The sequence below is a fragment of the Mustela nivalis genome (assembly GCF_964662115.1).
Source record: "Mustela nivalis genome assembly, chromosome: 5".
Classification (NCBI taxonomy): Eukaryota; Metazoa; Chordata; class Mammalia; order Carnivora; family Mustelidae; genus Mustela; species Mustela nivalis.
This window is the reverse complement of record NC_139024.1, coordinates 103425479-103439803: the sequence shown is the minus strand read 5'-3', so window position 1 is coordinate 103439803 and position 14325 is coordinate 103425479. Positions and strand designations below refer to the sequence as shown.

Sequence of the window (14325 nt, the reverse complement as noted above, 5' to 3'; positions counted from 1 at the left end):
AGATAAACTTTTTTTTTTTCCCTCAAAATACATTTGGAACTCTCGTTTAAGAAATAATACCTCATGAGATTTTATTAAATTACCTTAAATGTACTTACTGGTTTCTGGACATTGGTGCGATTTGGAATGGCTGTGGTGTCTGCCCAGAGACAGACTTGGAGGTTCATGTTACAAATCCACTGGGGGTATAGTCTTGGCTTTTTGTTTGTTTGTTTGTTTGTTTTTTCTTTTTTGTTTTTTGTTTTTAAAGATTTTTTTTATTTATTTGAAAGACAAAGATCACAAGCAGGCAGAGAGAGAGGAGGAAACAGGCTCCCCGCTAAGCAGAGAGCCCAATGCGGGGCTTGATCCCAGGACCCTGGGACCATGACCTGAGCCGAAAGCAGAGGCTTTAACCCACTGAGCCACCCAGGCGCCCTTGTAGTCTTGTTTTTGAAAATAAAATCTGGACGTTCTGGCAGATAATGGCTAGCTATTCACAAAATTAGATTTAATGAATAGGTATGATTTTAACTAGCCCTAAATGAAGACTGGGTGCAAAGATGGCTTGTTGTCATCCAGTCTCCATTCTCACTTGTTTCTGTCATAAATGAAACCCTCACACTGAGTCTCATGGCTGCTCAGTCTGAAACCACATTTATAGCTTCCATTGCATCGGGCCACCATGTGACTACACTTTTTCCAAAGAGATGAAGAGCAGAGATGATGTATGAAACCTCTGGCATGTGTCCCTGACATAAGCTTTTTGCTGCTACATTTTCTTTCCCTGGCCCCTGGAGCAGAATTTAGAAGTGATGGTAGACAGCCTCCTTCGTCAACAAACATGAGAATGATGTCCTCGGGGCCGCTAGAGTTAAGAGAGGGGGAACCAGGATCCCTGGATAAGACCGCAGACAAGAACCACCTGCTCTTCCAGTTACTCACCGCTTAGACGTCTACTTCAGAAAGAAAACTCTTCTTCGCATTTGAGATACATTTATTTTGGTCTCTCTTGAAACAGCCAGCAATATTTTAAAATACTACTTGAGAATGTAAGAAATAATACTTATTACTGTAAGAAATATGTGTAGCATTTTTAGATTATAAAATGTCCTTCACTTTTCTCAAAATCCACAAAATCCTGGGACCTCACTATTATTATCGAAGTTTGACAGGAAGAAGCAAAGGCCTGGGAACGTTTGCTCTGTCAAAAGTTACGCCAATATGTGAGTTTCAATATAACACACCTTTGAAGATATGCAATTTAGTTTTGAGAATAACCAGTAGTAGCTCACGATTGCTTCTGCTGTGTTAACTTTTCTCCTTTGAAATCTTTATCACTGCTAACACCTACTTTACTGGGTCCTGGCTGAAATCCTGACCCACATGTGACCTCCAGGAAGTTTTTTAATAGCCAAAGACCTCAGTTTCCTCATCTGCTTATATAAAAGATGATGGGGGAGGGGAGAGGCAAATATTTTTTTAAATAGCAAGCTGCATTTTATTCATGAACATCAGCCTAGTGGCCCGACTGCAGAGTATCTAGTCAGGCTCATTTTATTTGAGAACCTTTAAAATGAGTATTATTATTCATATTTGAATGCCATACCTCACGGCATGCAGACACTATAAAATCTGGCTAGCAAGAAGCCCTTGATAACCAGCGGGAAATCAGTTCAGGAAGTATGGAGAAGGAGGCAGTGTGAAGAATCCTGATTTAACCACCTGAACACTTAGGTGCAAGTGAAGCCGACCCAGAGAAAAGGGCCAGCTTGCCTTGCCGCAGAACCCCAAGAGGAAAGAAATGTTTACTACACTCTGTAAGTGCATAGTCATTGAGGCAAGTGCTTCTTCTTCCTAAACTGAGAAATGGGCATTAAGAAAACCCTTTTAAGTAAAAATCCCTACGTAGAGATGGAAAGTAGGCTTAGGGATGTAGAGTAGACTGCCAGGCTGAAAGGTGTTGCTGTTGGAGACTTTTGATTAGATGGAGGATGGACAGAAAAGCAAGCACACCTTCCCATCTCTTTCATGGATCCTTCATGTATTGAAATGATGGACATTTCTTCAGCTAAGCACACTAATATGGTTCATATAGTTAAGTTGTAAGAGATCAATAGCAAATTTGCTTTCTTTTATCTAGTTAAGGTCTACTCATGTTACTTTTCTAGTCAGTCCCCACATAAAACTAAAAATTATTTTGTCATTCAGGTTTTTTTAAAAGATTTTTTATTTATTTATATGACAGAGAGAGAGATCACAAGTAGGCAGAGAGGCAGGCAGAGAGAGAGAGGAGAAAGCAGGCTCCCCGCTGAGCAGAGAGCCTGATGCGGGGCTCGATCCCAGGACCCTGAGATCATGACCTGAGCCAAAGGCAGTGGCTTAACCCACTGAGCCACCCAGGCGCCCTTTGTCCATTCAGTTTTTATCCTTTGAAATTTAGTGGAACAACTACAAGTTTACTGGGGAGGGGAGTCAGGAAGAGTAAAACATAATTAACATTCTGTTACTATTTTAAATGAATTTTGCTTCCATGAATATCCTAGACAAATGCAAATCTGGTTGCAAAATGAACTGGGTTTGAATCCCAACTTTGCTGAAGCAACTTGAGGTTTTTGAAACTCAGTTTCCTAGTCTCAGTTGTGAATAATGTGCAAGGTTATTGTGAGATTAAGAGATGTTAGGCATCAACTTCCTGGCACTCATTAGCAAAGTGTATAGATCAGGTACTGATTGGCTCTGCTTCTGTGTTGAATTAATCAGGCCACAGTAGTCGCTTGGGTACAGTACTACAAAAAATCTGATCTAACAGTACCATGTTGTTGGTTAAGCTGAGGAGATATAGCTCATGCAGAATGAATGCCAACATAATGCTTAACTGCCAGCCCTTTAATGGACTTCTGTTGACTAAAATGAGGCAGCAAATAACAGAGAAAATGCAGGTACAAAGGCAGATGACAACCTGGGCCAATGGGCACATAGGCTGGGAGATACGCCCTGGTTTTGCATACATTAATGGAGAACAGGTAACCTTTACACTGTTTCTCAAAAAATAGCTAGAAAGTGCTTGTTTTCTTTTTTTTTTTTTTTTTTAAGATTTTGTTTATTTGAGAGAGATCTAGAGAGAGAAAGCATGCACAAGCTGGGGGAAAGGGACAGAGAAAGAGCGTGAGAGAAGCAGACTCTCCACCAATCAGGAAGCCCAGTGCGGAACTCGATCCCAGGACCCTGGGATCATGACCTGAGCCGAAGGCAGATGCTTAACAGACTGAACCACCCAGGTGTCCCGAAAGTTCTTGTTTTCTTAAAGAAGAGTGATAATCTTTCGTTTATTATCTGCAAAATATTACTCATCAGACACAAAAACAATCCTTTTCTTCCTCAATATAGTAGTGTATACTCAAACTTTAAGGCACTTCTGTAACTTCTTTTCAGGGGTTTAGCATTTTCATTTAGCTGATTAAAATCCATTGTAGATGATAATTATGCCAGCTTTTTAGAAAAATCATTCAAACACAAAAATGATTTTAAAATCTTTAAATGGCTTGTACCAGATTTTTATTTCTCAAAGGGTTTCTACTTATGGAAAATTTGCTTAGATTATGCCCTTTTGTCACAATCTCAGTAAATGTTAAGTCAATGCAAAATGGGTGGATTTGTATTTCTAAAAATAACCTCTTTCACAGGAAGAAGAATTAAGGAAGAGTGGGGAAGCCAAATATGCCCACTTGAGTGATGAACTTCATGTATTAATTGAAGTGTTTGCTCCACCTGGGGAAGCTTATTCACGAATGAGTCACGCATTGGAAGAGATTAAAAAATTCCTGGTTCCCGTAAGTGTCTTTCATTTTTCACAAAGATGTTTCTCATAACTTTTTTTTTAAGTGCACCTTTGATCGTCACTGACTTTTTAGATAGAGAGTCATGTGGCAAACTAGTTATTTGTGGAGTTGATAAGAAGGTAAAATAAAATAGGTTACATCAAACGATTAGCACAGGACCTGGCATGTTGCCACATACCCAAGATTTGACCGTGTCCTCCATACATCACTAGTTCACAGTCAGGAAGAAAACGACCATTGACACATAAACACAAATATGTAATTGAAGTAGTGTGCTTTTCTCTTGTGTCTGAATCACTTGGTAGTTGACATGTATTCTTGGTAATTATTCATTAATAGAGAAAGCATTTGCAGGTACAATGGGAGGGGGAAAGAGATTAGATATGTAATATTTGCAACAAGACAATAACGTTACTTGAAAATATCAAATGTACTGTTATGTGACATTATGCCAGGTGCAGGCTCATTATAAAACATAATGTAAAATAATCAATATTAATAGAGCCAGACAATTGTTGACATCAAACAAAAATTGGAAAAATAAACTCTTAGCACTCTATGAGAGCAACAGAGATCGTTCATTTAGTAATGCAGCAAATTCAGGGCCGCATATTGGGTAGAATTCTCTACTGATTTTCTAAGAAATAGAGGAAGGTTAAATGAATGAAGCTTTTATAAAAGTTGACAATTTAGCGTTCTAGGAAGAGGTCATTCAAACAGAATTGGCGCTGGGGCTTAGAGCTGGGAATAAGATAATTGGAAGAGAATGCTGAGTCTGGTTTTCTGGAGTGCCTGGGCAGAGGAGCAAGAGAGTAGCTAAGATTAATCTGTTCAATGAAGAAACACTGTAGATTTCTAAAGTAAGCAATAAACTCAGAGGAAATGGTAGGTAAGATTCATTGATTGGCAATGATTTTGAGAATGGGAAAAGGAAAAACAAAACAAAACAGAATTTCAAAACATAAAAGCATCAAAATCTAGCCACATAATGTATTGATGTGCCCAGCTTAAAAATTTCTGTCAAGACAAGGTTATGGAGCAGTCCCATACCACACTGATTATTTCCTAACTTTATATGCACACGGAATTTCTGCACAATTTATTTTTTGGTGCTTATCAGAACACCTTCCTAAATAGATCCAATATTTCATAAGCGTGAGGATGTTATGTTCTCTCTTCCTTTTGCCTCCAAACTAAATGCCTCGTGCTGTTGGGTAAGCAGTTTTACTATACTTAGATCAGGCCTCTAGTGATATAGGTGGTGTAGAAAAAGACTAGGTCTACCTACATTACTAATTCATTTCATGCCTGTAGACAAATAAGTTCTCAGGGCTTCAGCTTCTTTAAAAAGAAGATAATTATAACTGATTGACCTCTGTCACAGTTATTGTGAATATTAAATAGCATAATGTATATGAAAGGACATAGAAAATTATCAAGCAACACTTAAATGGATGCTTTTAATCTATTTTATTGTTATAGTAGATAGAATCTTGGAATGACTTCTTGAGGTTAAATATGTATACTATATGTACACTATATAATTGCTACATATATATTGGATCTAAGTTGTGGGCTAGGTTAATCCCGTTTTATTATAAATGCCAGTGATACATCTCCCCTATTTCTAGACCTTGTGATACGTGTAATTATTTCATGTGTAACTTCTCCACGGAACTATAGACCCCATGAGGACAGAGTTGGCAGTGCCTCTTGTATTCCCATCATTTAGCATCGTGCATGGCACAATAATTATTTGTTTGGGAGTCTGACTGATGGAATGGCAGATTAATAGGCACCAAGAGTGATGCAGAGATATAACACAGCTACTTGGGTCAAGTTGAAAGCATAGTATCCCAAAATTAAGATGCTTTATATATACCCATCTGGCTGAGAAAGGAAAATCTCACATTGACCCATATAACCTGTTCCTGCCCACCTCTGGGAATCTTCTCTCTACCCGACCGACTACTCCCCCTCTCTGCTCCAGACACGCGCGCGGCCTTTCTGCTCATCTCGCACTCCAGACTCTCCAGGCTCACTTCTCACTGAGGGTCTTTAAAGATTCTTCGCCGAAATACTGACAGCTGTCATATAGGTTGCTGCTCATGTTAGCAATGCAGGAAATTCCTCCCTGATCACACCGTCTAAAGTCACCTCCCTACATTTGTACAAGCCTATTATATTTTGCTCACAATATCACTGGCCCCTTAATTAACACTCCAGTTTACTGTCTTCTCATGCTTTGGCCCTCTTCACTTACTTAATTTTCCTCATAGCTTTTATAACCTGTTCTATATCTACACACATAAAATATATATTACTTATTCATTTATTGTTGGTTTTCCTGCTAAAATATAATGTCATGAGGGTGAGCATTATTGTCTAGTTTTACTGCTTGATTCCTTGTTTTGAACTATGCCAGACACATGGGAACATGTAATAAATATTTTTTGTATGGGTGAATAAATGATTGAATGAATAAGTTTTTGTTCTCTTTTAAAATTTTTTTTAAAGATTTATTATTTTGGTGAGAGAGGGAGCATACCAGTGTGGAGAGGGGCAGGGGAAAAGGGGGGAAATAGAGAAGAAGTCCTCTCACTGAGCCTGGAGCCCAAGGCAGATCTTGATCTCACAACGCTGAGATCTCAACCTGAGCCAGAACAGAGAGTCAGACTGACTTAACCATGCAGATGCCCCTGAATAAGCTTTTTAAAAAATAAATAGGGGCACCTGGGTTGCACAGTCAGTTAAACCTCCAACTCTTAGTTTCAGCTCATGTTGTGATCTCAGGGTTGTGAGATCAAGCCCCAGGTTGGGCTAAGTGTGGAGTCCGCTTAAGAATCTCTCTCCCTGGGGCACCTGGGTGGCTCAGTGGGTTAAGCCTCTGCCTTCTGCTCAGGTCATGATCCCAGCATCCTGGGATCTAGCCCCGCATCGGGCTCTCTGCTCAGCAGGGAGCCTGCTTCCCCCTCTCTCTCTGCCTGCCTCTCTGCCTACTTGTGATCTCTCTCTCTCTCTGTCAAATAAATAAATAAAATCTTAAAAAAAAAAAAGATTCTCTCTCCCTCCCCCTCTGCCCCTCCCCACCCATGGTCCACCCCCCAACTCATGCTTTCACTCTCAATAAATCAGTAAACAAATAATTAAAGAAATATCCTGATATCTCTCAATGTTGTATTGGTTAATTATACAATCGGTAGAAGTCCTACTTGATAAATTTTTCCCATTTGCCTTATTTGCCTCAGCACCAAGCAAAGGATGGCAACTGTCTACTTCATCTTTCTCTGGAACCACAGAGAGCAAACATGAACTGCCAGTTCTTCTTTTATTATGAAAAATTACTTGGTGATCCAAGTTTCTTTTGACATTCAATATTTAAGTCTATAGAAACGCTAACATATCAGGACATTCAAATTTACAAATACGATAGGTGAAGAATTATAGCCAGTAAGAGGTATGCTAGAATGATATAGAAAGCTAATGGAGAATAAGACTACCATCTAATTCCTCTACAAAATAGAGTGTCTTTCCATGGTCACAGTTTTTATCCAGCATGTATCCAATGTGCCCTATGTCTGGAGGTTGTAGTTGTTCGAGACTGCTAACTTCGGAACATACAACATGTCATGAAATGTCTGAATGCTGTAAGCTGTTGGAAAGCAACACTGTTTTAGTACTTTGAATGAATTGTTAAGGGCAAAAGAATTATTATTACCTAGGGAGAAAATTTCTAACTTGCTGGTCTCTCCATCCAGTTACTACGGTCTTATCAAAACAAGTAGGGTGGCATGTCAATAAAACATCAATACATTGAATTCTCCTAATTTTTAATCTCTAATAGTTAGAGCAGATTCTCTATTAAAGTTTTCATTTATTGGGCGCCTGGGTGGCTCAGTGGGTTAAGCCGCTGCCTTCGGCTCAGGTCATGATCTCAGGGTCCTGGGATCGAGTCCCGCATTGGGCTCTCTGCTCAGCAGGGAGCCTGCTTCCTACTCTCTCTCTGCCTGCCTCTCTGCCTACTTGTGATCTCTCTCTGTCAAATAAATAAATAAAATCTTTAAAAAAAAAAAGTTTTCATTTATTGCTAATTTGTCTTACAAATACAGATTAAGCCTATTAAATCATTTGACAAATAGTGACAAAAAGGATTTAAAATCCTAAACTAATATATGTTTAGATAATGGTAAAGGCTTTCATTTCCTTTATCGTCTGTAAAGGAGTAAACAAATGTCATTATTATCATTATTATATTTTATAATACTCCTTTCTCTTATAGTTCAGGCACTAAGCATGCCATCTATGGTTGCGCAGATCGCCTCCTACACAATGCTAGGGAACAACATTTACATTGTAGTTTATGAATGAGACCCCCTGGGATCCCTGAGTACAGCTTCCCTTTTTCCAAGTCCTTGTCAGCAGATTACTTTAAAATAATGACACTGTATTTCATATTTCTACGGGCTAACTCTCACCTTCAATTAGGTTGAGCTAGTAAATTAGATGAATGCTTAATAATTAGCTCATGATCGAAGCACAATACGTTGTCTCAGAATTTATGAGGGCCTAGCAAAATTCTGCTCATTGAATGTGAGTTTATTAATTCTTTCATAGAAAAGATGAAAGGATGGGTTTCCACACCAACCAGGAAATTAGGTTTAGGTCACAGAAAACAAAAAGATTACTTTGTTACTGGCTCAAGAGTTAGTTGTTGACAGAATTAAGAGATTATAGTACTCATTTCTACCAAGCCCTGTCATGGCCCCAGAATCTTTCTCATCATAGTATGCTACACAGAACTAGAATATTATCAGAGTTGACAGAATCTGAAAAGTGCTTGTCATACCGGGATAGGTCTCTAATGATCATCGCTAGAGGCTTTAGCACTTAAAGAAAAGGCATTTTATATATATACACATAGGTAATATTCAACATAGAATACAGCATATTGTACATTAGTAAGAGAATACAATACATTAACATAACTCAACACAGAAAAAAAAAAAGCATCATTCTATATTATTTCTTTCCTACATCAGATTGGATGTGCGTCTTGGTGACAGCAGTGATGCTTGAAATGGGGCAATTAGGGCATATTATATCATTTCAGGTTTGGGATTAGAAACCTGTTTAGGAAACCTCTCAGGAGTGTGCTATGGAAGAAAAGTAAATGCTTTTCCTCTTTAGAGTAAAAGCAAAGAGAGGACATTCTTGCCTTCTCTTTCTCAAAGACTGTCATCCTAGCTCTGAAATGGGAAAATGACATGATCATTATTAGCAATCACACAGGGAAGTAGATACAAGGAAAATAGAAAAGGAAAGCAGAGTATTTTCAGTCTAGGAGATGGAATATCTAGACTCTCATACACTGAAAAAATTTTTTATAAAGTTTTGAAAGATTATAAATATAAGAACATATTCCTGAAATTCATGTTATAATTTGATAAGAAGTAAAAATTTGGTCAGAGCATTTTTTGCAAGTGAATATGTAGGGAAAACAATGTATTAAATAAAAACCCCACCAGCCAGCAAAAGTAATGATAACTGGTGCAAGACCTATAGACAAGGTGGAGAATGCAGATACATTCCTGGGAGCAGGTGGCCGGAGTTCAGCATGTACGGCAACAGCATCTTACAGGCAAGGTAATGATCAGCAATAGCATAAAAAAAATAAAGTTCAATGTAGAGAGAGAAACAGAATCCATAACCTGGATATCATTCCCTCACTGCTGTGGTTGTTGTTAAAATGTTGCCAAGAGTTTCCTCAGATTGCTTCCTTCAAAACAATTGATTCTCTTTTCTTTCTCATAATTAACCATATTCTAATGGTGTGGTAACTAATAGCACTAAGCAAAAAGCCACATGTATTCATGTAATTATTACTTGCTCAGAAATGCTTCCTGCATTGCTATAGTTCTAGGATAATATTCTGATTGTATTTGGAGACATTTGTAATCAACTCACATTGAGTATTTCTTCTTATCTGATAAGTTGTAATAGATAATACAGACCTATGACTTAGGAAATAATTACAATTATTACTTATTCTTAGAAAATAGCTAATAATAATGATTATCATAATTAATTAGAATAACATTAATTATAATAATATATAATTAATTAGAATACCACTGTAATAATATAATTTTTATTATTGTTGTTGAGATAAAGCCACTTTAATGACCTTAGTGACTGACTTCACCTGGAAAGCAGATAAAAAGAAGAAATGGATAACTACTGAGTTTGATTTCGTACACTCCTCACAGTACAAATAATCAAATGTTCACTTTATGAATCTAGGGCCAGGATGTGATCATCTCCTTTCTGTTTTAAGAAACAATTTATCACATGATTTCTGGGCTCATTTGACGTCAGGAATCCCAATTCTTCAAGGCCACTCTTTTCAGGAGTTTTTATTGCTTTTTAGTTACCCAGTATCTTTCTCCTGTTTCTTTCACCATCTGGATTTCATCTTGATGATTTACTTCTTCCCCATTAACTGGCATTAAATCACAAGAACTGCTTTTGCAAAACCAAATGTAGTCATTAGCATGAAGGTTTAGCATCATTCCTAAGGATATCTGTATTTTTAAAGATCTGTGGTTCTTAAGGATACAGGTTTGATCTTCCAGGCAAAAATCTTCACCTCTTGGAGCACCTGGCTGGCTTAGTGGAGTGTGCAATTCTTGATCTCAGGGTTGTGCTTTCAAGCTCCATGTTGGGGGTAGAGATTACTTAAAAAATAAAAATATCTTTAAAAAAATCTTCACCTCTTAATATCTTCTGATTCAAGTATAATGGAATTCGTAGAGGATCAAATAGAAATTTTATATTGTATTCAGAACATTTACTAAATGCTAATCCTGCACTTGTACACAGGTACATAACAAACATATGCCAATACTGACCTGAAAATACTTTTATAGCTGGATGCAACTTAAGAAGACTCATGATTTGGTACAAAAAAAGAATTTGGTACAAAAAAAATGAATCACAGCAGAAAAATAACTCAATGATCAGAATCTGTTAAATAAACATATAATTTTAACCAAGCCAATAATTTAAGTAAGTAGTATCAATGGTCTAAATAATGCAAGGCAGAAGATTTGTTTATATTCAATTCAACAAATATTTCTAAACATCAAATATATGCTAGGTATGATTCTAGGAATTTGTGTTACATGCCACTGCTTGTGTATTTAATAACCTGAGAACTATCTTCAAGATTTAAAAAATAGGGGCGCCTGGGTGGCTCAGCGGGTTAAGCCGCTGCCTTCGGCTCAGGTCATGATCTCAGGGTCCTGGGATCGAGTCCCGCATCGGGCTCTCTGCTCAGCAGGGAGCCTGCTTTCCTCTCTCTCTCTCTCTCTCTGCCTGCCTCTCCATCTACTTGTGATCTCTCTCTGTCAAATAAATAAATAAAATCTTAAAAAAAAAAAGATTTAAAAAATAAATATTATGGAGACAGATTTAAGAGAGAAAGGGAAATGAGAGACCAGATTAGATAGTAAGGACAATATGGACAGTAGTATGACGGACCAGGCAATTTTGATCAAACGGAAAGTGTTAATTCTAGAGTCAGCAAAATCTTGTCTCCTAAGAGGGGTTCAAGGTGGCAGTGTAGGAAGATCCTGAGCTTACAACCTCCTATGGACACAAAAAATTTACCACCACATGTGGAATAATTTCCTCAGGAAAAAAAAAATCTGAAACCTGGATGACTAAGCCTTCACAGCAAAGAAGAAAAAGACTGTGTCAAAATAGACAGAAGAAGCAGAGGCAATCCTCAACAAAATATTAGCAAACCATGGTCTTCCCAGGAAAATCCCCTTCCCCTGCCTAGGCACAGCAATCCACAGTTGGGATCTCAAAAATGCAACTCTTTTCCCTGAAAAGGGAGGGGTTTATGCTCCACATCAGGTACCCAACCCTAGATTCTGATCAGGACAGATGAGCCCCCAAGAAGCCTGGCTTTGAAAATCACCAGGAATTATATCCAAGAAAACCATAGAACTGTAGGAAATGTGAGAACTCACTCTTAAAGGGCTTACACATAAACTAACTTGTCCCACAACTTAGCTTATAAACACCAGTTGGATAAGCACTTGGACCATGTGTGAAGGAGACCCACTTACTAATTTTGGGTGTCTCCTGGAGAAGCAGGAACTTGTTGGGATTCTCTCTGGGACAGAGACACTAACATTTGCCATTTTTGTGATCTCATTCTGACTTGCTAATACTAGCACTGTCAAACACTATTTTGGAAATTTCCTCTAGCCTGTTAGTGCTAAGAGACATGGTACTTTGAAATATAAACAAAATTGGCAAACTTTTAGTTAGACTCACTAAGTCACTAGATAAAATAGAGAGGACTCAAGTAAATAAAATCAGAAGTGAAAGAGGAAAATTACCACTCATATCATCATGTTGATACCAAAACTAGATGAGGGCACAACAAAAAAAAAAAAAGAAAGAAAGAAAAGAAAAGAAAATTATAGGCCAGTATCCCTGATGAACATAGATGTGAAAATCCTCAACAAAATATTAGCAAACCAAATTCAGTAATACATTAAAGGGATCATACACCATGATCAAATGGGATTTATTCTAGGGATGCAAGGATGTTTCAACATCTGTAAATCAATCCACATGATACACCACATTAACGACAACAAGAAAGATAAAAATCAAAAGACAATTCAACGTATGCAGAAAGCACATTTATAAAATCTAACCTCCATTTACAATAAAAACTCTTAACAAAGTGGGTATAGAGGAAAAGTACGTAAACATATAATATAGGCCATATATGACAAACCCACCGCTAACATCATACTCAATGGTTGAAAAACTGATTTTCCTCTAAGATCAGGAACAAGACAAGCATACCCATTCTTGCCACTTTTATTCAACATAGTATTGGAAGCTGTACCCAGAGTAATAAGATAAGAAAGTGAAATAAGAGCTATTCAAGACAAAAAGGAAAGGTAAAACTGTTACTATTTGCAAATGACATGGTACTATATATAGAATACCCTAAAGTCTTCCCCCAAAAAAGGTGTTAGAATAAGTGAATTCAGTAAAATTGTGGGATGCAAATTAAATAAACAGAAATCTGGCAGCTCTATACACTAGTAACAAACTATCAGAAAGAGAAATGAAGAAAGCAAGAAATGAAGAAATGAAGAAATCCCACTAACAGTTGCATTATAAAGAATAAATCTTAGGGTTAATTTAAACAAGAAGGTGAAAGACTATAAGACAAAGTTGAAATAAAATGAAGACACAATAAATGGAAAGATAATCTGTGCTCGTGGATTAGAAGAATTAATATTGTTAAAATGTCCATGCTACCTAAAGCAATATACAAATTCAGTGCAATCCCTGTCAAAATTCCAGTTGAGTTTTTCACAGAAGTAGAAAGAATTCTAAAATTTGTATGGAACCACAGAAGATTCCAATACCCAATGCAATCTTGAGAAAAAAGAACAAAGCTAGAGATATCACAGACTCCTTGATACTGCAAAAGGTGTCATACTCTCTAGACTACAAAGCTAAAATAATCAAAGCAGTATGGTATTGGCATAAAAATAGATAGATCAGTGAAATAGAATTAAGAGCCCTGAAGAAAACCCACAAATGTATGGGCAATTAATTTATAACAAAAGAGCCAAGAACGTCTAATGGTGAAAAGATGATCTCTTCAACAAGTGGTACTTGGAAGACTGGACAGTCACATGCAAAAGAATGAAACTAAGTCACTGTCTTACACCATAGGCAAAAATGGATTAAAGACTTGAATATAAGACCTGCATACCTAAAATTCCTAGAAGAAAAAATAGTGATAAGCTTCTTGACATCAGTCTAAGCAATGTGGATCTGATTCCAAAGGCAAGGCTAACAGATATAAAAGTAAATGAATGGCACCGCTTCAAACTAAAAATAAAACTTACCCGCAGAAAAGGAAACCATTGTCAAAATAAAAAATCTACTAGATATTTGCAAACCATACATCTGATAAGGAGCTAATCTCCAAAGTTTGAAAGGAACTCATACAACAACAACAAAAACCCAAACAACCCTATTAAAAAACAGATGATCTGAACAGACTTTTTCCAAAGAAGACATACTAATGGCCAGTTGACACATTAAAAGATGTCCAACATCAATAATTCTTAGGAAATTTCAAATCAAAACCATATTGAGATATGCCCTCACACCTGTTAAAATGACTATTATGAAGCAGACAAGAAATACCAAATGTTGGAGAGAATGTGGAGAACAGTGAACCCTTATACACTGTTATTGGGAATGTAAATTGGTGCAGCCCCTATGAAAAACAGTAGGGAGATGTATCAAAATGTTAAGAATAGATCTACCATATGATCCAGTTACTCCACTTCTGAGTGTTTATCTAAAGAATATGAAAATACTAATTGAAAAGATATACGCACCCCCTATGTTTATTGCAACATTATTTACAATAGCGAAGGCATGGAAGTAA

General features: G+C 37.2%; 1 protein-coding gene across 10 annotated transcripts in view; it reads left to right on the top strand.

Annotated features, from left to right (window-relative positions):
* KHDRBS2 (KH RNA binding domain containing, signal transduction associated 2) overlaps nt 1-14325 on the top strand; it is a 617530-nt gene that overhangs the window by 301127 nt on the left and 302078 nt on the right. For all 10 annotated transcript variants that reach the window (XM_082731291.1, XM_082731286.1, XM_082731283.1 and 7 more), the window contains exon 4: nt 3666-3812. In XM_082731291.1, the coding sequence (XP_082587417.1) occupies nt 3666-3812 (147 nt within the window). The remainder of the gene's footprint in view (nt 1-3665; nt 3813-14325) is intronic.